A 17,322-nucleotide genomic window follows, 5' to 3' on the forward strand; every position below is an offset into this window, starting at 1 on the left:
CTATTCATATGAATTGTGGTCCAAAGACATCTTCATGGTTTTTAAATAGTATCATCCTGAGTAATCTCAATGATCTTTAGGCTGTCCATGTGGGGCCATCCTCAGCAGCAGCTGCAAGTGATTTCCAAATGATGAGCGAGTAATCTTCAACCAGACATAGGGCATCAGGATGGATCGTGCAGGTCCGGAGAGCAGGATCACTGGTATCTCAGGAGTATTGCCTTAACATTTTCCTGTAACATTTAACTTTTTGGTAGAAAAGTAATGTTTGTAATCTAAATTTTTATTATTATTATTTAATTGGCTCAATAATGCAGAAGTCATAAAATAAATATTTAAGGCAAAATTTGTATTTATACTTTGCACATTACAGTATATCCGTAGATCTTGATGATTTAAATAATGAGACAATGTGTAGATCATTTTCAGCAATTTGGGCTTTAAAACCATTAATTATTCTACATAGAATGGTTATAATAAAAGTTCAGGGATACTGTAAACATACTCAAACGGAGATTATACGTGTTCTGCCAGTGAATACAGTGTGAAGCCAATTCCTCTGAAAATACCAAACGAATTGACATCACTACACCACTATTAGACCATGACAATTTATTCTACATATTCTCTTGCTGATGAACTCTGACGCAATTTCCTGTGAAGGTGGGGGGTGTCTTGGTAGCCCAGGGGGCGTGGCTACGGAGTCATCTGAGCCTGCGTTCGGCTCTTTAAAGGAAAATGAACTGAGCGAGTGAGAGGGCTCGCGCTAAATCTATTCTAGCTGCTGTGGATGAGAGAAGAGAGAACCTGGTCCACGGAGAGAGAGAAAGACTCAAACTTATGGCGCGACGTTACAAATACGTAAAAAAATAAGTGACTACAGAGAACCTGCAGATGTGTGTGCGCGCGTGCATGTGCGCGTGTGTGTGATGCTCCGGCTGTAGCGTTTGAACGTGGAAGCTTGGCGGTCTAGAGGAAGGTAAGCAAAACCAGCTGTTTGGTTACACACATGCCTGTAAGTTAGGAAAAGGTCGCTGGAGTAGTGAGTGAAGTGTGTTTGCTCGTTCAGTACGATATGTTTAGTTAATAAGTACTTTTGTTGCCATGTATTTGCGTTTGTTCGCCTATGTATCAGCCACCAGCTCTGTATTTTGGTCAGCTCTCAAGTAGCGGCTTTAGGATGGACGTGCAGGGGGTTGGAGTGTTTGAAGTAGTTTAGACAGTGTGTGTGTGTGTGTGTGTGTGTGTGTGTGTGGGACCGACACACCTGTACGCGTGACCATTTTTGGATACAGTTTCACAGCAGCGCTCGAGACCCCGGTGACGTTTTATTGCAGGTTTTTACAGCAAAACCTTCCGTTTTTGTCCAGATACACACACTGTAGGTGTAAACTCAGCACTGAGGATGCTGCTCCTATTCTACACTGTTACCCAGTGATAGTCTCATCAGGATGAGATGTGGGGAGCCCCCCCCCACCCCCCCACCCCATGATCATATGGCTAGTATTTAGGTAATTAAGAGGTTATAATATATTTATACATGGCTTATGCTCATATCCCATATACTGGAAGTGGTGGCTAAGATCAGATCAGATCTCTGATCAGAAAGGTTTTGAGTTCAAATCCCAGCACATTGTTTGGTCTTCGAGCAAGGCCATTAAATGTCAACTGCTTAGTTGTTGCAGGTCTCGACCTTTTTCAACCAAGCAATGTTAGTGTATTTTCTGTTCGAGCATTAGTGTTAAGCTTGTGTTTGTGCTCTACACAAAACTTGATTCAAGTCAATTAGATGATATTATTCAATCCATATACAAGTGTACACTGAAATGTAATGTCAATCCTCTAGAATCATACTGCAACACAATAATACAGGAAACTGAGTAAGTCAGTCCCTCCAGGATTTCACGATTTTGCGATCACAGAATCAAGTAAACTTTGCAATATTCAGAGGAGCTTGTCATTTTTCTAAATTACCGCAGCTTTTCAGCAGATTTGGGCCAAGACGTGTCATGTGACGTCATCACAAAGTGCATTCAGCCAAAGCCCTCTTCGATTCTAGTGATTATAACCCCAACCCCAGAGGTGCGAGGCAAGAGGTGCTGACCTCTAAGCCACCGTGACCCCCTGGCTGAGTTTTGTAGCATAAAATACAAACAGTATAATTTTTATAATAATTAGCAGGATGTTAATAATAATAAAATATCAGCTTGTAAACTGTCATGTTAATATAAACACCACTTCCATCAGGACATTAGTAAAGTCTGGAAGATGACGTGTTGTAAAGTGTAAGTGTGAATAGGGTGTGTACGGGGGTCAGTTTTTGATAGTTCAGTTCAGATTGATACTGATATGTTTGAGTCACTTACTTCTTACTGTTGATGCCTCAACTCAGTTGTAAGCCATCTGGAAAAAAGAGCCTTCCAAATGAATAAATGTAAATGTTTAAGCAGGGAAACACTAAACTGTGTTGGACTTTGGCCCTTCAGAAGTGTATGGGTGGGGATCCTCTGCTTTCAACCTTACACACATACAGACACCCTTTTCTCTGAAAATGTTTAGACCTCAGCTCCATGGTATGTCTTAGACCTGATTTATACTTCTGTCAATGCATTTATGTAAACCTGCCTTGGTGTCATGGGCAGACTCGCACATAGATGTCTGCCTTCATACTTGAATGTAACATGTGCATGTACACTATGGATCAGAGTTAACAGAATAAGGGGGTTTTCTCCAGGGACTCCGGTTTTCTCCCCCAGTCCAAAGTAATGTGTTGTAGGCTGTTTGACATTTCCAAATTGTCTATAGTGTGAATGGGTTTGTGAGTGTGCGTGCGATTGTGCTCTGCGATGTGTTGGCACCCCGTCCACGGAGTCTCCTGCCTTGTTCCCCAAGTCCCCTGGGATAGGCTTCAGTCTCCCCACAACCGTGTGTAGGATAAGCGGCATGGAAAATGGATGGATTGATGGAACTGAGTAATTTATATCACCAACACTGCGTCTTTACTGAGAGTCCATTAGAAGAAAATAATAGATAAAGAGCGTGATTCGGCAGGCTGCTTAAATTGGCCATTATAATGACAGCTGCAGCCACTATAAAGCCTCGTACATTATATTTGCATATGCTGCTATATCCTGACTGTAGTTTTCCATAAATAAATGTGTGACATAATAATACGATCATATCAGTATGTGTGACAAACATGAAATGTAGGAAAAACCTGATATGCATGATTGTGCTGTTAATTTATAGATGAGACCAAAGCTTTTTTAAGGATATTACTTTTTTTTTAAGAAGCATTTTTTCATCCATTTCTGTGGCAAATTTCTGTCATCAATTTTAAAAAATTGGTTGGCGTTACATCCTTAGCTTTTCCAGCATATATTTCCAGCAGTCGGAAAATACTGGATATTGTGTTCTTTAAAAGTAAAACTTGGGGCAGTATTATTACTTTGAATTGTAGTATTCAGGGCAGTGTTACTCTGAAACTCTTGAAAAAAAAAAAAAAACATGTTAGAAGAGTCACAACGTCTCATCACAACATTTCCGGTCATGCAAACGGATGCACGTACGTGTGAGTCCATCAGTGTGCCTCTTCACACCACACTTACCCATAAACCCTGTCTTTGCGTTATGACACAAATACGCTTTAACACAGAAGTTTAAACCAGCCCTTGTCTATATTTACTACATGGCCTGATAATGAGGGTGGCCAGTTTACAGTAGTCTGTTATTAGTCTATGCATGGTGCTTCTTTCAGACCAAAGGGAGAAAGAGAGAAGCAGAATAAAGCAGACTAGCTGCAGCGGAGACAAGCTAAATCTGCAGCTGTTCACTATACATATATGATATACTGTATATGGAGAATCTATTTATACCACCACTAACTGTGCTTTACCCTGCAACAGATGTTCATTCTTCAAAAATAAAAAAAAGCTACTGCCATGCAATATCCAATGACGCTGTTCAGAGTCATTAAGGCTCTGTTCGTATAGCTGACCAAACAGTTGGAGACTATGGTAGTGTCTCTGCGCTTTTGTTTTCAGGAACCGATACACAGTTCCATGTACAGTTAGTGTACTTAGAGACAACTCTCCAGTGCTAATGTCCGCAGTGACCATAAACTCTTGCGCAGGCACCAAATGGAAACTTGTATTCTGACTAGAAAGACATAAACAAGAACTCAGACAGTTTGTGCTGTGATTTCTTTCATGCTCTCTCTGAAATATACTGTACAGAGCTGGAGATTTGGAGACATCATAGATTACAAGTTGCCTGTTATGCCTGCTGTTGTTTCTGTGGTAGAAAATGCACACATCCCCTGCTCACATGCTTACACACGCCACAGGCTGACCCAGATCCACACACTTATATCCTGCTGATTTGAGTCATTTGGACGAAAGGTCACATTCTTGTTGAATTGCTTGGATCTTGTCATGGATAATCAAAAAAAAAGCCTGTTGGGATTTCTAATGTCTGATAGGATGATATCACCTAACCACCTAACCACTTACATCACCACAGCTGCATGCTCAGCCGTGACTATAGGGTGTTTTTGTGTGTCTCTGTGTTTGCATGCAAAGATGTGTGTGTGTGTTTCTGTATGGGTGAGAAGATGGAATAATAGGAGAGGTTGTTGTTTTTTGACCCCCACACACCCTCTCTCGATTTGCATTGTCATATTCTCTGTGATTTATTTAGCAGTGCCCTGTAAAGATATACCATAACACCCATGATAATTAGATAGTTAGCTAGCTGGCATGCTAGTTAAGCACAGATGTTCTGGGGCTAATGGATTTTGGGTTCCTTTTATCCACAGATAAAATTGTGCAGTCTCTCCAGGATTTTGAGATTGCAGAAATTACCAAGGAAATTTCGCAATATTCAGAGGAGCAATTTCTCAAAATTACCAAAGTTTGGGCCAAGACACATCGTTTTGACATCATCACAACCCACATTCAGCCAAAACCCTCATCGATTCACGTGCGTTGGACATGACTACAGCTAAAAGGTCTCATTTACCAACAAACTTCACAGAAATTTCACCAATTCAAGTAGTTTTCCTCAAAAAAAGCACACAAACTCCTCAAATTGCACAACAAAAATTTTGAAAAAGGCAGCAGCAAAATCAAGAATTTTTGGTCACAACAGTCACAAAAAACTCTGCAAATTCCTATATGGACTAGTTGTAGAAGCCTGTTTAGTGACATCACTGAGCTGAAACGTCATGTTTCCAGAATAATTTCTTTACCTCAGTGCTGTAAAATAAATATTATCGTAATACTGTATATGATACTGGTACTATCACAAACTTTTGAGTTCACGGACTACTTTAAACTGAACTTTCAAATTGAAGATAAGAATATTGCAGATTATTTCATGAATCATGTTTTCTGCATCATTTAGTTAAAGACTCCGTGCCTTTGATTAAAGGATTAAATGATTATAATGCTTGAAGTCATATATAATTATAAGTGATTGTAGGACCTAATCCTTATGTATTTATGGACCTGCATCGTTATGTTTGAGGACAGACTGTCAGAGACGAGCATACTTTTTATAGTGCCTGTTTATAGTGGAGAGGTGAATGTCCAGATCACTCTTTTCCTTTTGTTGTTTATAGAAGACGTTCTATGCGTTGAGTTGAGAAAGACTGAGTGCTAGAGAGAGAGAGAGAGAGAGAGAGAGAGAGAGGATGAGTCACAGTCTTTGCCAGCTGTGCTCGTGGCTGTGTTGGAGGCCGTGTGGCCCCCATTGTGCAACTCTCAAAGCAGCTCTGGCTGTTTTGATGGAAACTCTGTTTTGCAGCTTAGAGTCTGCCCCAGTAGTGTCTTTCTGCCTATGGTTGCAAAACAAGCCATGCTGGAAAAGAAAATGGAAATACCAACCTGAGGATAGAATGAGGAAATTATCTTTTTCATTGAAATCAACTGGATCAAGGATGATAGCTTTACACTGATTTGGAGAATTTACCTTTCAAAAATCACACGTTATCCCACATTCATAGAAAAGCTGTGAGTGACTGTAGTCCGATTTTGAAGATTTGAGTCTAGCATTTTAGGCGAACTTATTCTCCCGCCCATGTTAAACAAGAACTCAGGGTGCAAAAGCACTTGTCTTCGATGCATTAGTGAAGCTCTTGTACAAGCAAATGGATTATTTGCACCCTGCCATCATATTTGGCAACTAACACAAGCTTTGGCTTCATCTCACCCCTTTCCCTAATAACTCCATACGGCTGCAGATTCACAAACCTCAGGTCTCGGCATACGGGAGCCTGTATGAACTGAATGGAGATTTTTGGTCATTGAATGGATCCTCCCGACGGAGGCCTTCTGTAATTTGCCAACAGGGCTATAGTTAGAAGGCTGCTAATTGCAGAGCGCCACATGGCACTGTTGTGGTGGTGTGCACTCGGAGCACTCTGGTGTCGTGCTCTGTCTGGGCCTGCCGCTCCATATCCAGCTTCTCTACAACAGCTTTCCTTTATTGTCTGGTAGGAGGGACTGTAATGAAGCCATAAATATTACTGCTTTGGAACTGGTGAAAAGCATTTATATGGAGACATGAATTCCACTGTGGACATTTTTAGTTGTTGTTGTTGTTGTTGTTTTATTTGTTTGGTCTACATAGTAATGAGTATTGCTATCTTTAATCATTTTCAGGCAAAGCACAGTATTGTTGCTGCTGGACAGTTTCTGTAATGAGTTGAGACTTTCCTGCTGTTTTGATTGACTGCTCCCCCCAGGATCCCAGAAGCCTTAGACGGAGTGTTTGTTAAAATGCCTGACTTTTAAAATTTGGCTTACAGAAAGTCCCATACAGGTAAGACAAATTTTCCAGCTCAATTTTCCCACCATTGAAAGTCGCCTTCATTTAGAGACAGAGAGAGAGAGCGAGAGAGAGAGAGAGAGAGAGAGAGACCCCCCCTGCTACATGTCTGTAATGGGACTGTCATGCAGAAAGACGCCATTGTGTAGGCCTAGATCCTGTTTCTGCTGGGGCCTGTAATTAAGAAGGGATTGCATAGGCAGGGACATTTGGTGCCTGCTCCAGGGGAAGGGATTGGCCTGCTTGGTAAACTGTCTACAAAAGTGCCTAACTGCTCAACACCCACACACAACCACAGAGTCGACACAGGGCCCAGCTGAGACTCAGCCGAAGGTTGTACACGCAGAGAGAAAAAGCGAGACAAGTCTCAGAAAAAGGAAGCCTTCATTTAAATGTGTCATTTGAGCGCTGAGTTTGCTGTTTCTCTGTTACCAAGGTAACTTGAGAAGAGTTCTCTTTATGATGGAGGGAAACAATAAAAGAAAGTGAGAAAGCTTGGAGCCTTGAGGGATTACTGCCAGAGCTGTGATGTCAGCGGTACACTCACCTTCTAAGAAATGTCAGTCTGAGAAAGATCAGAGCCAAGCAGAGCACTGGCTTAGGTAATATGGCAAAAGATATAATCACAGTACTTTAAAAAACATTTTATGACAAATGATATAAATCACGAGTTCTGTTTTTCTAAGATTTGATAACATGTTGCAATGGGTTCCACCAGTAAAACAGTTTCGGCACATTTTTAAACCCCCGTGAGAAACCGGTGAGTTAAATTATGTTGCTTTTATGTTCACAAATCTAGCCAGAAAAAACAGGAAAAACTAAAAGCTGCTGAACCAAAGTTGGCGGTGGTAGATTTAATTGTACTGTATGATACCATGGTTGAAGGCTCTCTATGGCTGGATTAAATGTGTCAGTGTTGAACTATTGTCAGTGCTTATGATATGGTCAAAAATGTCACCATGCAATTAATCACAAAAAATTGTCATCATGTAACCAACTCTTAGATCCATAGATATCTCGTGTATTGTTATATAACTTTAATAGGAACGTCAGTACGCTTGCTCATTCGTGCAATTATCCAATCAGAAAATCATGTGGCATCAGCAAAATTAATAAAATAGTTCAATACAGGTTATGAGCTTCAGTTATTGCTCACAACAAACATCAAGATGTTTTTCCAGTCTTCAGTTTCGTTGAGCCTGTGCCCACTGTAGCCTCAGATTCCTGTTCTTGGCAGACAGGAGTGGAACTCAATGTGGTCTTTTTGCTGTTATAGCTCATCCACCTCAAAGTTTGTTGTGATGTGAATTCTGAGATGCTTTCCAGCTCACCATGGTTGTAAAGAGTGGTTGTTTATATTACCATTGCTTTCCTCTCAGCTCGAATCAGTCTGTCCATTCTCCTCTGATCTCTCTTGCACATAACTGCCACTTACTGGATGTTTTTTGTTTTCCGCACCATTCTGTGTAAACTCTGGAGACTGCTGTGCATGAAAATCATAGGAGATCAGCAGTTTCTGAAAAATTCAAACGTGCCGTTTGGCACCAACAATGATGGGATGTTCAAAGCCACCGAGATCACAGTTTTCCCCATTCTGATGTCTGATGTGAACATTGAATGAATCTCGTGACCTAGATACAGATACATGATACCCAGGCCTAATTTATTGGATACTTGCTTGAATGAGCAGGTGTACATGTGTTTCTATTAATGTTAGTGTATAATAGTGTTGTGTAGTCTGTAGTTTCTCTGCTTTTTGACTGAGTGGCTTCTGAGAGGTGTAGTAATGAAATATTAAAACCAGAGTAAAACTAGAGCAAGGCAGTTGCACTGGAAAGTTGTGGCCCGAGTTTCACTTCACACTTTTTGTTTTCTGAAGTACATGTTGAAGTTTAGTGCCATGTCCTCCCAGCCCACCATTTGTCATTTGGGTAATCTTTTCCCCTCACCTTTCTCTCTCTGGCAGGGCAGCCTTGATGGCAGAGGTGATGGACAGAAGTGCAGCAGCTGCAGCAGTGGTTGTTCCTAGTGCCACCATGGACTGGCAGAAGAGGTGCATCGCCCTTGAAATGCAGCTACTCCGCTTCCGACTGCAGGCGGGGAAAATTCGTCAGCTGCTGGCTGAAAAGGTAGGGAGTGACAGAACTTAAGTCATACTTAAGTTGATCAATTCATCTTTGGCTCAACTCTCAAAGCATAGCACTGCTATGATTTCAAACATGGAGGTCCTTAACTTAATACATGCTACATATGATTATTTCAATATATAATGATATTTCAATCCAGATTCAAATACATGACATTCACATAAGGGTCTTTACTATGTTACATGTTGTCTAGCTTGTCTTTACCTTATACATGAGGCTTGATTTAATGCTTAACCTTTACCCATACATTCTGCTGCTTTTGCCATGCTCTTCCTCCTCTTCTGGCAGTGGGTAAACTAATGCTTTCTCCCCTTTTTCCCTCTCTCCCCTGCACTCATTCATGCTCTGCTGAACTTGCTGTTGCAAGAAGCAGTTAATTGTCAGACTTGGCAGAGAGCCTTGTAAAGAGAGTGAGGAGACACAACTGACTAATGTGAACGTGTGCTTCATTTGATTTTCAGGAGTATGTGTGAGCAAGTGTGCTTGTAAGTTTTTATTGGAAAGTGGAGCACAGTGCTGTAAATTTCCATCCCTCACCATTTCATCATGATTACAGCTGAATAGAATAAATTCTTCTTTTTTAGAGAGATCTGTGACTCAATAGTAAAACTGGGCACACATTTGATCAAACACAAGCATCAGCTTGACTTTCTGTTATCTGCCTAAATGGTAGAACAGAAGAAGTGCTTTATGCCTGCTTTTAAGTGAAGGAGCCATTCTCTGAACAGTTTTGGACACATCTGGTCTTGAGAATGGTATAGATAAGCAAGACTAGTCTGTAAACCATGCACATGTGTGTACTAGTAGTCGTGCCTGCACATAGGAACAATGCAGAGAAGACATCAGACCTATGGTTTTTGCTTTTGTTTGTCTCATGGAGGAAGTGCGCCAAACTCTCTCATTACGGGCCATATTCAGAGTTGAGTGCACATAGTGAGGGGTGAATAAAGAAATTGCGCACATCGGTAGTCAGACCTTAAACGTACATACTACATACTTACACACTACTCACACAGTTAAGTTGCTTCAATGCTTATCTTGCGATTTATATATTGGGCTGTAAAGACACTCATAAAACAATGGAATGACATACAAGGCCAATATTATTTACATAAATATGACACTAATTGATTCATCATATTGTCCCTGTAAAATTCACAAAAGTTTTTTTTTTTTGAATGGAGATTGGCGGAAACATCATCTAATCTGAGACATTGCATATGTAAAGGACCACATTTTATATTAATAAAATTATTAATGATTTTTTAAATTGAACTGTAAGTATAGCAGTGCTTGGTTAGATTATCCTTCAAACTATGAGCATGTTGTGGGGCACTTAGTGATTAGAACGTTTGCTTCACACCCCTGGGGTTGGTTCAGTATCCACCTCCACCCTGTGTGCGAAGCTTGGTTGTTCTCCCCATGCTTGGGGGCCTCCTCTGGTACTCTGGTTTCCTCCCCCAGTCCAAAGACGTGCATTGAAGGATGATTGGCATCTCTAAATTGTTCGTAGTGTGTGTGCGATTGTGCCCTGGGGTGTCCCCCACCTTGTGCCCTGAGTTCCCCGGGATAGGCTCCAAACTTCCCAGGACCCTGTGTAGCATAAGAAGTACAGAAAATGGCTGGATGGACTATGGGCATGTGTTAACCAAAACATTGGAATTATTTTATTAATCCAACAAATCAAAATAATTAATTAAAAAGCATGATAAAATAACCTAAGTCCCAGCACGTATTATTATTTCATCTGTTTAGTATGTTATTGCCACATTAAATTGTCAAATGTCAATGCACTATATATATATATATATATATATATATATATATATATATATATATATATATATATATATATATATTAAAACCCATTAGATACTAGTTTTTAACCCCTGTCTGAGCTTCAAGATTTCTGACACTGTCATAATAAGATATGTTGCATCGAGTGCTATTTTATAAGCTGCCAAATAACAAAGATATCCCCCCTGGAAATATTGACATAAGTGTTAATGTTGAATGAATACGGCCCTATACTTAAGTATTTAACTGTGTGTGTTCTTTTTTTCTGTTGGACTATCTTTGCTTCTTATCTCTTCATACGCAGGATGTTTTCTGTTCACAGTTCACAGACTGTTGTCTTACATCAGGTTTTGTCTCTCCTCATGACATCTACCCCCCCCCCCCATCTCTCTCTCTCTCTCTCTCTCTCCACTTAAGGTTAGGTTAAATATCTGTCTTTTCTCTATGTCTGGTTGTTTTGTAAAAGGAGAGAAGGAGTGGAGAGAAGGGTGTTGACAGCGTGCAGTTCACGGTATTGCTAGAAGATTACTTCTGACACTATTCCACTGGCTCTCCGTGGCCTTGATAGGAGTGTTTCACACATTGACCCACTTTGGTGCTTGGGAAGAGGACAATGTAGCATGTGATGAGGGTGTGATTGGAGTTTTGTAGAGTGAGACAGTTTTTGTGTTATCTGCTCATGTTGCAGCACATGATTTTGTGCTCAAAAGAAAAAAAAATCTCACTATTAAAGAGAGAAGTCGGGGAAATCCATGGCTGTACTGTATATAAAATGGTGGAATAAGTATTGACAGTGAGTATATGTGTATATTATGTTCTCTTTGTTGAGATCAAATATCTTCACAAGGAGTACATTATAAATGTTACCTTGTGGGGATGTTGGGCAGGAAAAAGGCAGCTTGTATTTGACAGACAATATATTTCCTTTGGCTAGGAGGAGGCATGCCCTTATTTAGCCACACTAGTACACAAGTCAGTGTAAATGCACACAAAGACAGTATTACAGCAGTGTTTTTGCATGCATGAATAATGTGAGAGCAGGGAGGGCTGGGTGTGGGGTAATCTCTATGGAGTTCTGCTTCACAACCAGGTATCAGCCAGGAGGATTAGCCTGAAATAGCAATATTCTGTCTCTTCCTCTGTTCTCTCTCTCACTTACACAGTCTGTATATCTCTACTGTCTTGTAGCCTTCAGCTGTTTTTTTTTCTCTCTTAATAATTGAGCTAGAGTTCATTGAAACCATGTCAGTATGTGAGGTGGTTAATGATTGTGGTGCTCGGCTGCTGTTTCACTTTGGCAAGGGCTGTGCTTGAATAGAGGACAGTAGTGGACAGTGAAATTCAGTAGTACTCTTGGCACCACACCACATTCTCATGTCCTTCATTTATTCCCCTAAGCAGTGCAGTGATTAATCTGTGTTTAATGCCATGGTTGGAGTTTGCTGTCTTTGCACTAAGGTTCAAATCAGACCAAAAGGAGACACCTGACCTCCTGTTCCAAAGAGCAGCTGTGTTTGCAATGAGACAGCTGGTAAATGTCTGACATGCTTATGCTTGTCCCTGTGCCCTCTCACCTCTGTGACTTGCAGTGTGGGCCCTCCACTTTTTCCATTTTCATCCATTTTAAGTTGGCTGGATCATAAAGACTGGAATGAATGAAAACAGGTTTATCTTTAGTCTTCGTTGTGGCTGGCATTCAAAACATTGTCGGGTATGTTGTAGCCTATCAGACATATCATGCAAGATTCACTTAATGGGATCCATGTGCATAGGTTTGTTAGTACCAGTAGCGTGTACTGGGCTGTGTGAGGTGTATAGCAAGAAAAAAGTAATGCAGTAGAGGTTTTTTTCCCCCTCTCTGAGCCTCTGCCATAAGCTCTACCTAAAGACACATTGGGTTCCATGCATTTACTTTAGCATTCCTTGGACTGTACATTCCTCTTTAGATGTATGAACTAGCTGATCTCAGCACATTGCATTCTTTAGAGTTTCTTTTCTCTCTTTTGTAGTCACTTTCTCCTCTCTCTTTGTGCTTCAGATGATTTTTTTTTCTTCCTTCCCTAAAAAGCTTTCAGAGACTTATCATCTAAGAGTACATATTGGTGTTATTAGGACAGCTCTTCATTCCCTTTTAAAACCTGCCCTGCTTATCTGGGCTCCTTCCTTAAGTCTAAACTAGCAAATGCCAATTCCTCTGTGGGGAGACTTGCGTCTTAAACCATCACAAGTTGAACATCTGTGCTCTATATGTGTTCTAGTATGTGCACAACTGTTATGAGTAGTGGATGGGAGGTAGGTTTATAAAGACGAGGTGCAGTTAGACATGCCCTAACCACCTCTCTCCTGTCAGCTGGTCATGGTGGTCTGGCAGAGAACTGGAGCAGACTGTGGTAGGCAAATACCCAGCCTTGCACTGATAAACCACAGGCTAAATGTAGCATTTGGTGTCAGGCGCTGGTAAATTCCTCTCACTATTAAGCATTTTGCATGATTTAGCAGTCAGACAGGTAAATCCCATTGGGTTAAATCCTACTACTGTAAAGGTGGTGGTGTACGAAGATCCAGATTTCAGCTGTCAACTGTAAAAGGTATGCATGCTGAGTGAACCATTTAGAAGTTTCCATTCACAATTATTAATATGTCCACTATTCTCTGCATGTCTTGCTGTAGATGCAAGAACTAGAGCAGAGAGTGGCAGAGGCTGACCAGCGGGCGGAGAATGCAGAGAAACAAGTATGACCTCTTGTTAATTTGCATTAGTGCTGATTACTGCCTCTTAATGCTTTTTTAAATGAGTGATTCAGGAGCACTGATTAAAGATATTGGTATTTATTCTGGCATTCTGATTTCTAGGTACAGATAATGGAAGAGAAGCTTAAATCAGTGAATATGCATCCCAGTGAATCAGAAAGCTCCTTGTACCGACGATATCAAGAGCTGACCGGTCAGATGCAGGAGAAAGATATGGTAGTAAAGAAACTTGAATCACAGCTGGAAAAACAGGTATGTATCGATACTGATCTGAGGGAGACACATAGCCATGTATGTCCATAAAACTCACAGACTGGGATGATCTGACCTTTTCACATGCCCATAACTGTTTTTCTTTATCTCCAGAATTTTGTTCGAGCCCAAGAAGCCAAGATTATAGAGGAGAAGGCAGCCAAAATCAAAGACTGGGTTACGTTTAAGTTACGGGAGGTGAGCTATGATCTTGGGAAAAACACATTCAACCTAGCACACTTTAAGGTTTATTCAGTTTGTCCCTTTTGCTATGTAGTGTTTCAATGTATGGAACCTCTTTGGGGAGCTATTTATCAACCACAGTTACTATGCTATCATTTCTATTAAATATCCCCATTAATATCTTTCCCTTTCAGATGGAGATGGAGAACCAGCAATTGAAGATGACTAACCTGAAGCAGGCAGAGCAGATCCTGCTGCTGCAGGACAAACTTCAAAGTAAACCTACTTATTATTTTTAATCATTCTCCTCCCATTTATCTCACTTTTTCAATCATTTAGTTTCATTGAAGTCCGAATTTCCAATTTGTTTACCACAGCTGTACTGGAGAGGCCCACATCTCCATGTTCTCCAAAGCCTCTAGTGGTGGATGTCCAGCTGGTGTCCTCCAGTCCCCTTCACACTCCCAGCTACTTTGGAGTATCCCCTACACAGGATGAGAGCTTGAGGCTGATAGGCTCATGCAAGCCTGGTTCCCACACTGTCAGAGGCATGTCTTTACATCCCCATCACAATTTACTGCATAACACACACAGAGTTGTATGATGTTGGTTTATCTTTCTTTTTCACATGTGATGATTGATTTGTTGAGAAACTGGTTGATCTCTTGGGAATAAATAAAGTTTATTTAGTATATCAAATTATCTGCCTTTATCATATTGGTCAACCTGGACTAGAGAACTTGAGTGAATTCTTTTTGTGTCTGTTAAAGATGGTAAGAGGAAGGCACCGGAGGCTTCAGACTCCCAGAATGCATCTGAACACTTGACGCGACACAAATTCAGCACAGATAAAGGAGTCACTGCAACTGGAACGAAGGTAAAGGACAGGGGGGAAGGGATGGAACCTTCTTCTGTTATCGCACGGGAGCGAGGGGGAGGAGGAGCTTCAGACAGAGACCACTCCTCCGACGAGCTCAACAGCAAGTTCCGCTTACAGCGCCTTCGCTCCTCTTCATCCTCATCTTCCTCTTCCTCCTCAGCCTATGACACTTCTGGCCCTCGTAGCTTTGACACACCCACACCCACTCCGAAGAGTCCTCCTCCAGTGGGGGTTTCTCTAGCTCAAATAAATCCTGCTCCCCTAGTACTGCCTTCTGGCACCAGTATGACCCTACCCAAGGTCCGAACCCCTCTGACACCTCGTGACAGCATCCAGCTCCTCAAGAAACACCACAGTCAACCCCAGCCAGGCCTGGAACGCCTCCATCACGTTAATGTCACTATAGACATCGGATCCGCCACATCTCCGTACTGTCATAGTCTGGTTCTGGGTTCTGCCTCGACACTTGGGGTGGAGGAGACAGACATTGATGAGGGACCTCTAGAAAGCATGGACGGGGTGGTAGAAGGATCAGCAGAAGAAGTAGCACCCTATGATGGTGTCTCGTTTGTGGGGTTGGCAGAGGAGCTGGAGATGCTGGATCCGGAAGCTCTGAAACCTCCTACTCCACCTTTGCACCGCTTTCCTTCCTGGGTATGATGGATGGAGGAATGTTTGTCTAGAACAGACTTATTCAAGACTTACATTAAGTACTTGATTGTTACTGACTGCCCTTTTATGCATGCATGTGTTCTGTAGGAGAGTCGTATCTATGCAGTTGCAAAGTCTGGTATGAGAGTCTCAGAAGCCAGTCCTGGAGCCAGAAATATGGGGAGAGGTAGGTGAACCAATCAACAGTAATTTCTGTCCACAAATATTACAAACAACCATCACTCAATCACCAACTAGTTACCAACAAGTTCACTCCATCACCAGTCAATCACCGCAGCTCACTCACAAGATGCACCATCAACAGATGATATGGTTTAAGAATGTTTGTGTGGTTTTGCTCCTCTTGAGCTGTCAGTATGAGACCAGGTCTTGTTTGATGTCACTTCCTCTCACCTGGGGGAACACACACACACACACACACACACACACACACACAAACACAAACACCTGGACAGCTGAGACAAACATTCACTGAAGCTTTTAAAGGCTTTTCAAGGTGTGTCAGAACAGAGGCTGAGAATGGAATGGCTTCTTTCTCATTAACCCTGATGAAAGGACAAAGGCAGTGTGTAATTTTCACTGTGCCTCCCCTTTTCGTTTTTCCATGACTTAGAGCTTACAGATTCCCAGAGCAGCTCTAGGAGATATACTGTTCCTGGGCATCCTGTGTACTCACGAGTTGGGAAAAATTAGCCCAATACACTTAATGTAGAGCACTGAATGTTAGACTTGACTGTTTAAGTTTATAAATAATGTCAACTAGATAGCAGGTCTCCAGGATCAGGGGAGAATGACTGTGGAATACCATTTTCATTTTGAATTAGTTTTTTGAGTCAAATGGTTTTACATTGTTGGGTCATATAATCATAAAATTTGAGTGCTGAAATTGCACACAGTGGTATTCAGACCTCAGATGTAACTTGCAGTCTTAATCACTATTCATAGAGTTTCTGTACATACAGGGTGGAATTTGCATGAAAAGAAATGTGTCTCGGTAACCTGACTCTGAATATGAATAATAAAGAACACACTCATCTTTGGTAATCACTTACCATAACGATAACCGGTTATGGTAAATGTGAGCCTATACTAGGAACAATGGGCATGAGGCAGGAACATACCCTGGATGGAACCATCACAGGGCACCATGCATATACACATTCATATGTATAGGGGTAATTTACATAGGCCATCCAACTACATGCCTGTTTTTGGGAGGAAACTGGAGTACCCAGAGAAAACCTATGCAGACATGTGGAGAACATGTAAAACTCCACACAGCAACCCAAACTCAGGATAAAATCTGGGACCCTGGAGCTACCCACTACGCTAGTAAGAGGAACTTTCCCTACACAAATATTGAAGTATCTTTTGAGCTTAAGGCACCGATTGAATATGTCCCTAAATCTTATATTTGAGTTTTGCTGCCTTGTAAATTGGGTGTATTGCAAAGAATTTGAAATAAAGCATAGCAGAATGCACAGAAGCATTTGACATTAGCATTAGTTTTGAATTGGTAGGCTTTAGTTTAATACTGGATGTAAATGTCCATACAAACACTTCCATTGTCTATGATCATTGTACTAGGGTTAGTGGAGCTGACCTTGTAAGACTTATGTGTGGACACGGAAATGTTCTGATATTCAGTGGGGTTTTCAGCACCATGTTTCTACATGTGATTATTACTCTGCAGTGTCCACCTTCCCCCAGTACCCTGCAGCTGGTCCTTTCACACATCTCATCTACAAGAATATCAGCATACCGGTTTACTCCACACTGAAAGGGGTGAGAAGAAAGCAGGGCATTATTATT

At 41.3% G+C, this 17,322-nt stretch overlaps 1 protein-coding gene across 1 annotated transcript in view; it reads left to right on the forward strand.

Moving 5' to 3' along the window:
- The first annotated feature begins 522 nt into the window (after positions 1 to 522).
- The window catches only part of plekhh1 (pleckstrin homology domain containing, family H (with MyTH4 domain) member 1), a 34,281-nt gene continuing 17,481 nt past the window's right edge, over positions 523 to 17,322 (forward strand). Inside the window, exons 1-10 of the mRNA XM_053633228.1 lie at positions 523 to 979; positions 8,795 to 8,957; positions 13,443 to 13,505; positions 13,626 to 13,775; positions 13,890 to 13,973; positions 14,153 to 14,234; positions 14,336 to 14,506; positions 14,729 to 15,492; positions 15,598 to 15,676; positions 17,204 to 17,295. Of these exons, the coding sequence (XP_053489203.1) occupies positions 8,805 to 8,957; positions 13,443 to 13,505; positions 13,626 to 13,775; positions 13,890 to 13,973; positions 14,153 to 14,234; positions 14,336 to 14,506; positions 14,729 to 15,492; positions 15,598 to 15,676; positions 17,204 to 17,295 (1,638 nt within the window). The 5' untranslated portion in view covers positions 523 to 979; positions 8,795 to 8,804. The remainder of the gene's footprint in view (positions 980 to 8,794; positions 8,958 to 13,442; positions 13,506 to 13,625; positions 13,776 to 13,889; positions 13,974 to 14,152; positions 14,235 to 14,335; positions 14,507 to 14,728; positions 15,493 to 15,597; positions 15,677 to 17,203; positions 17,296 to 17,322) is intronic.

The sequence above is a fragment of the Ictalurus furcatus genome, chromosome 9 (genome assembly GCF_023375685.1).
Source record: "Ictalurus furcatus strain D&B chromosome 9, Billie_1.0, whole genome shotgun sequence".
Taxonomy (NCBI): domain Eukaryota; kingdom Metazoa; phylum Chordata; class Actinopteri; order Siluriformes; family Ictaluridae; genus Ictalurus; species Ictalurus furcatus.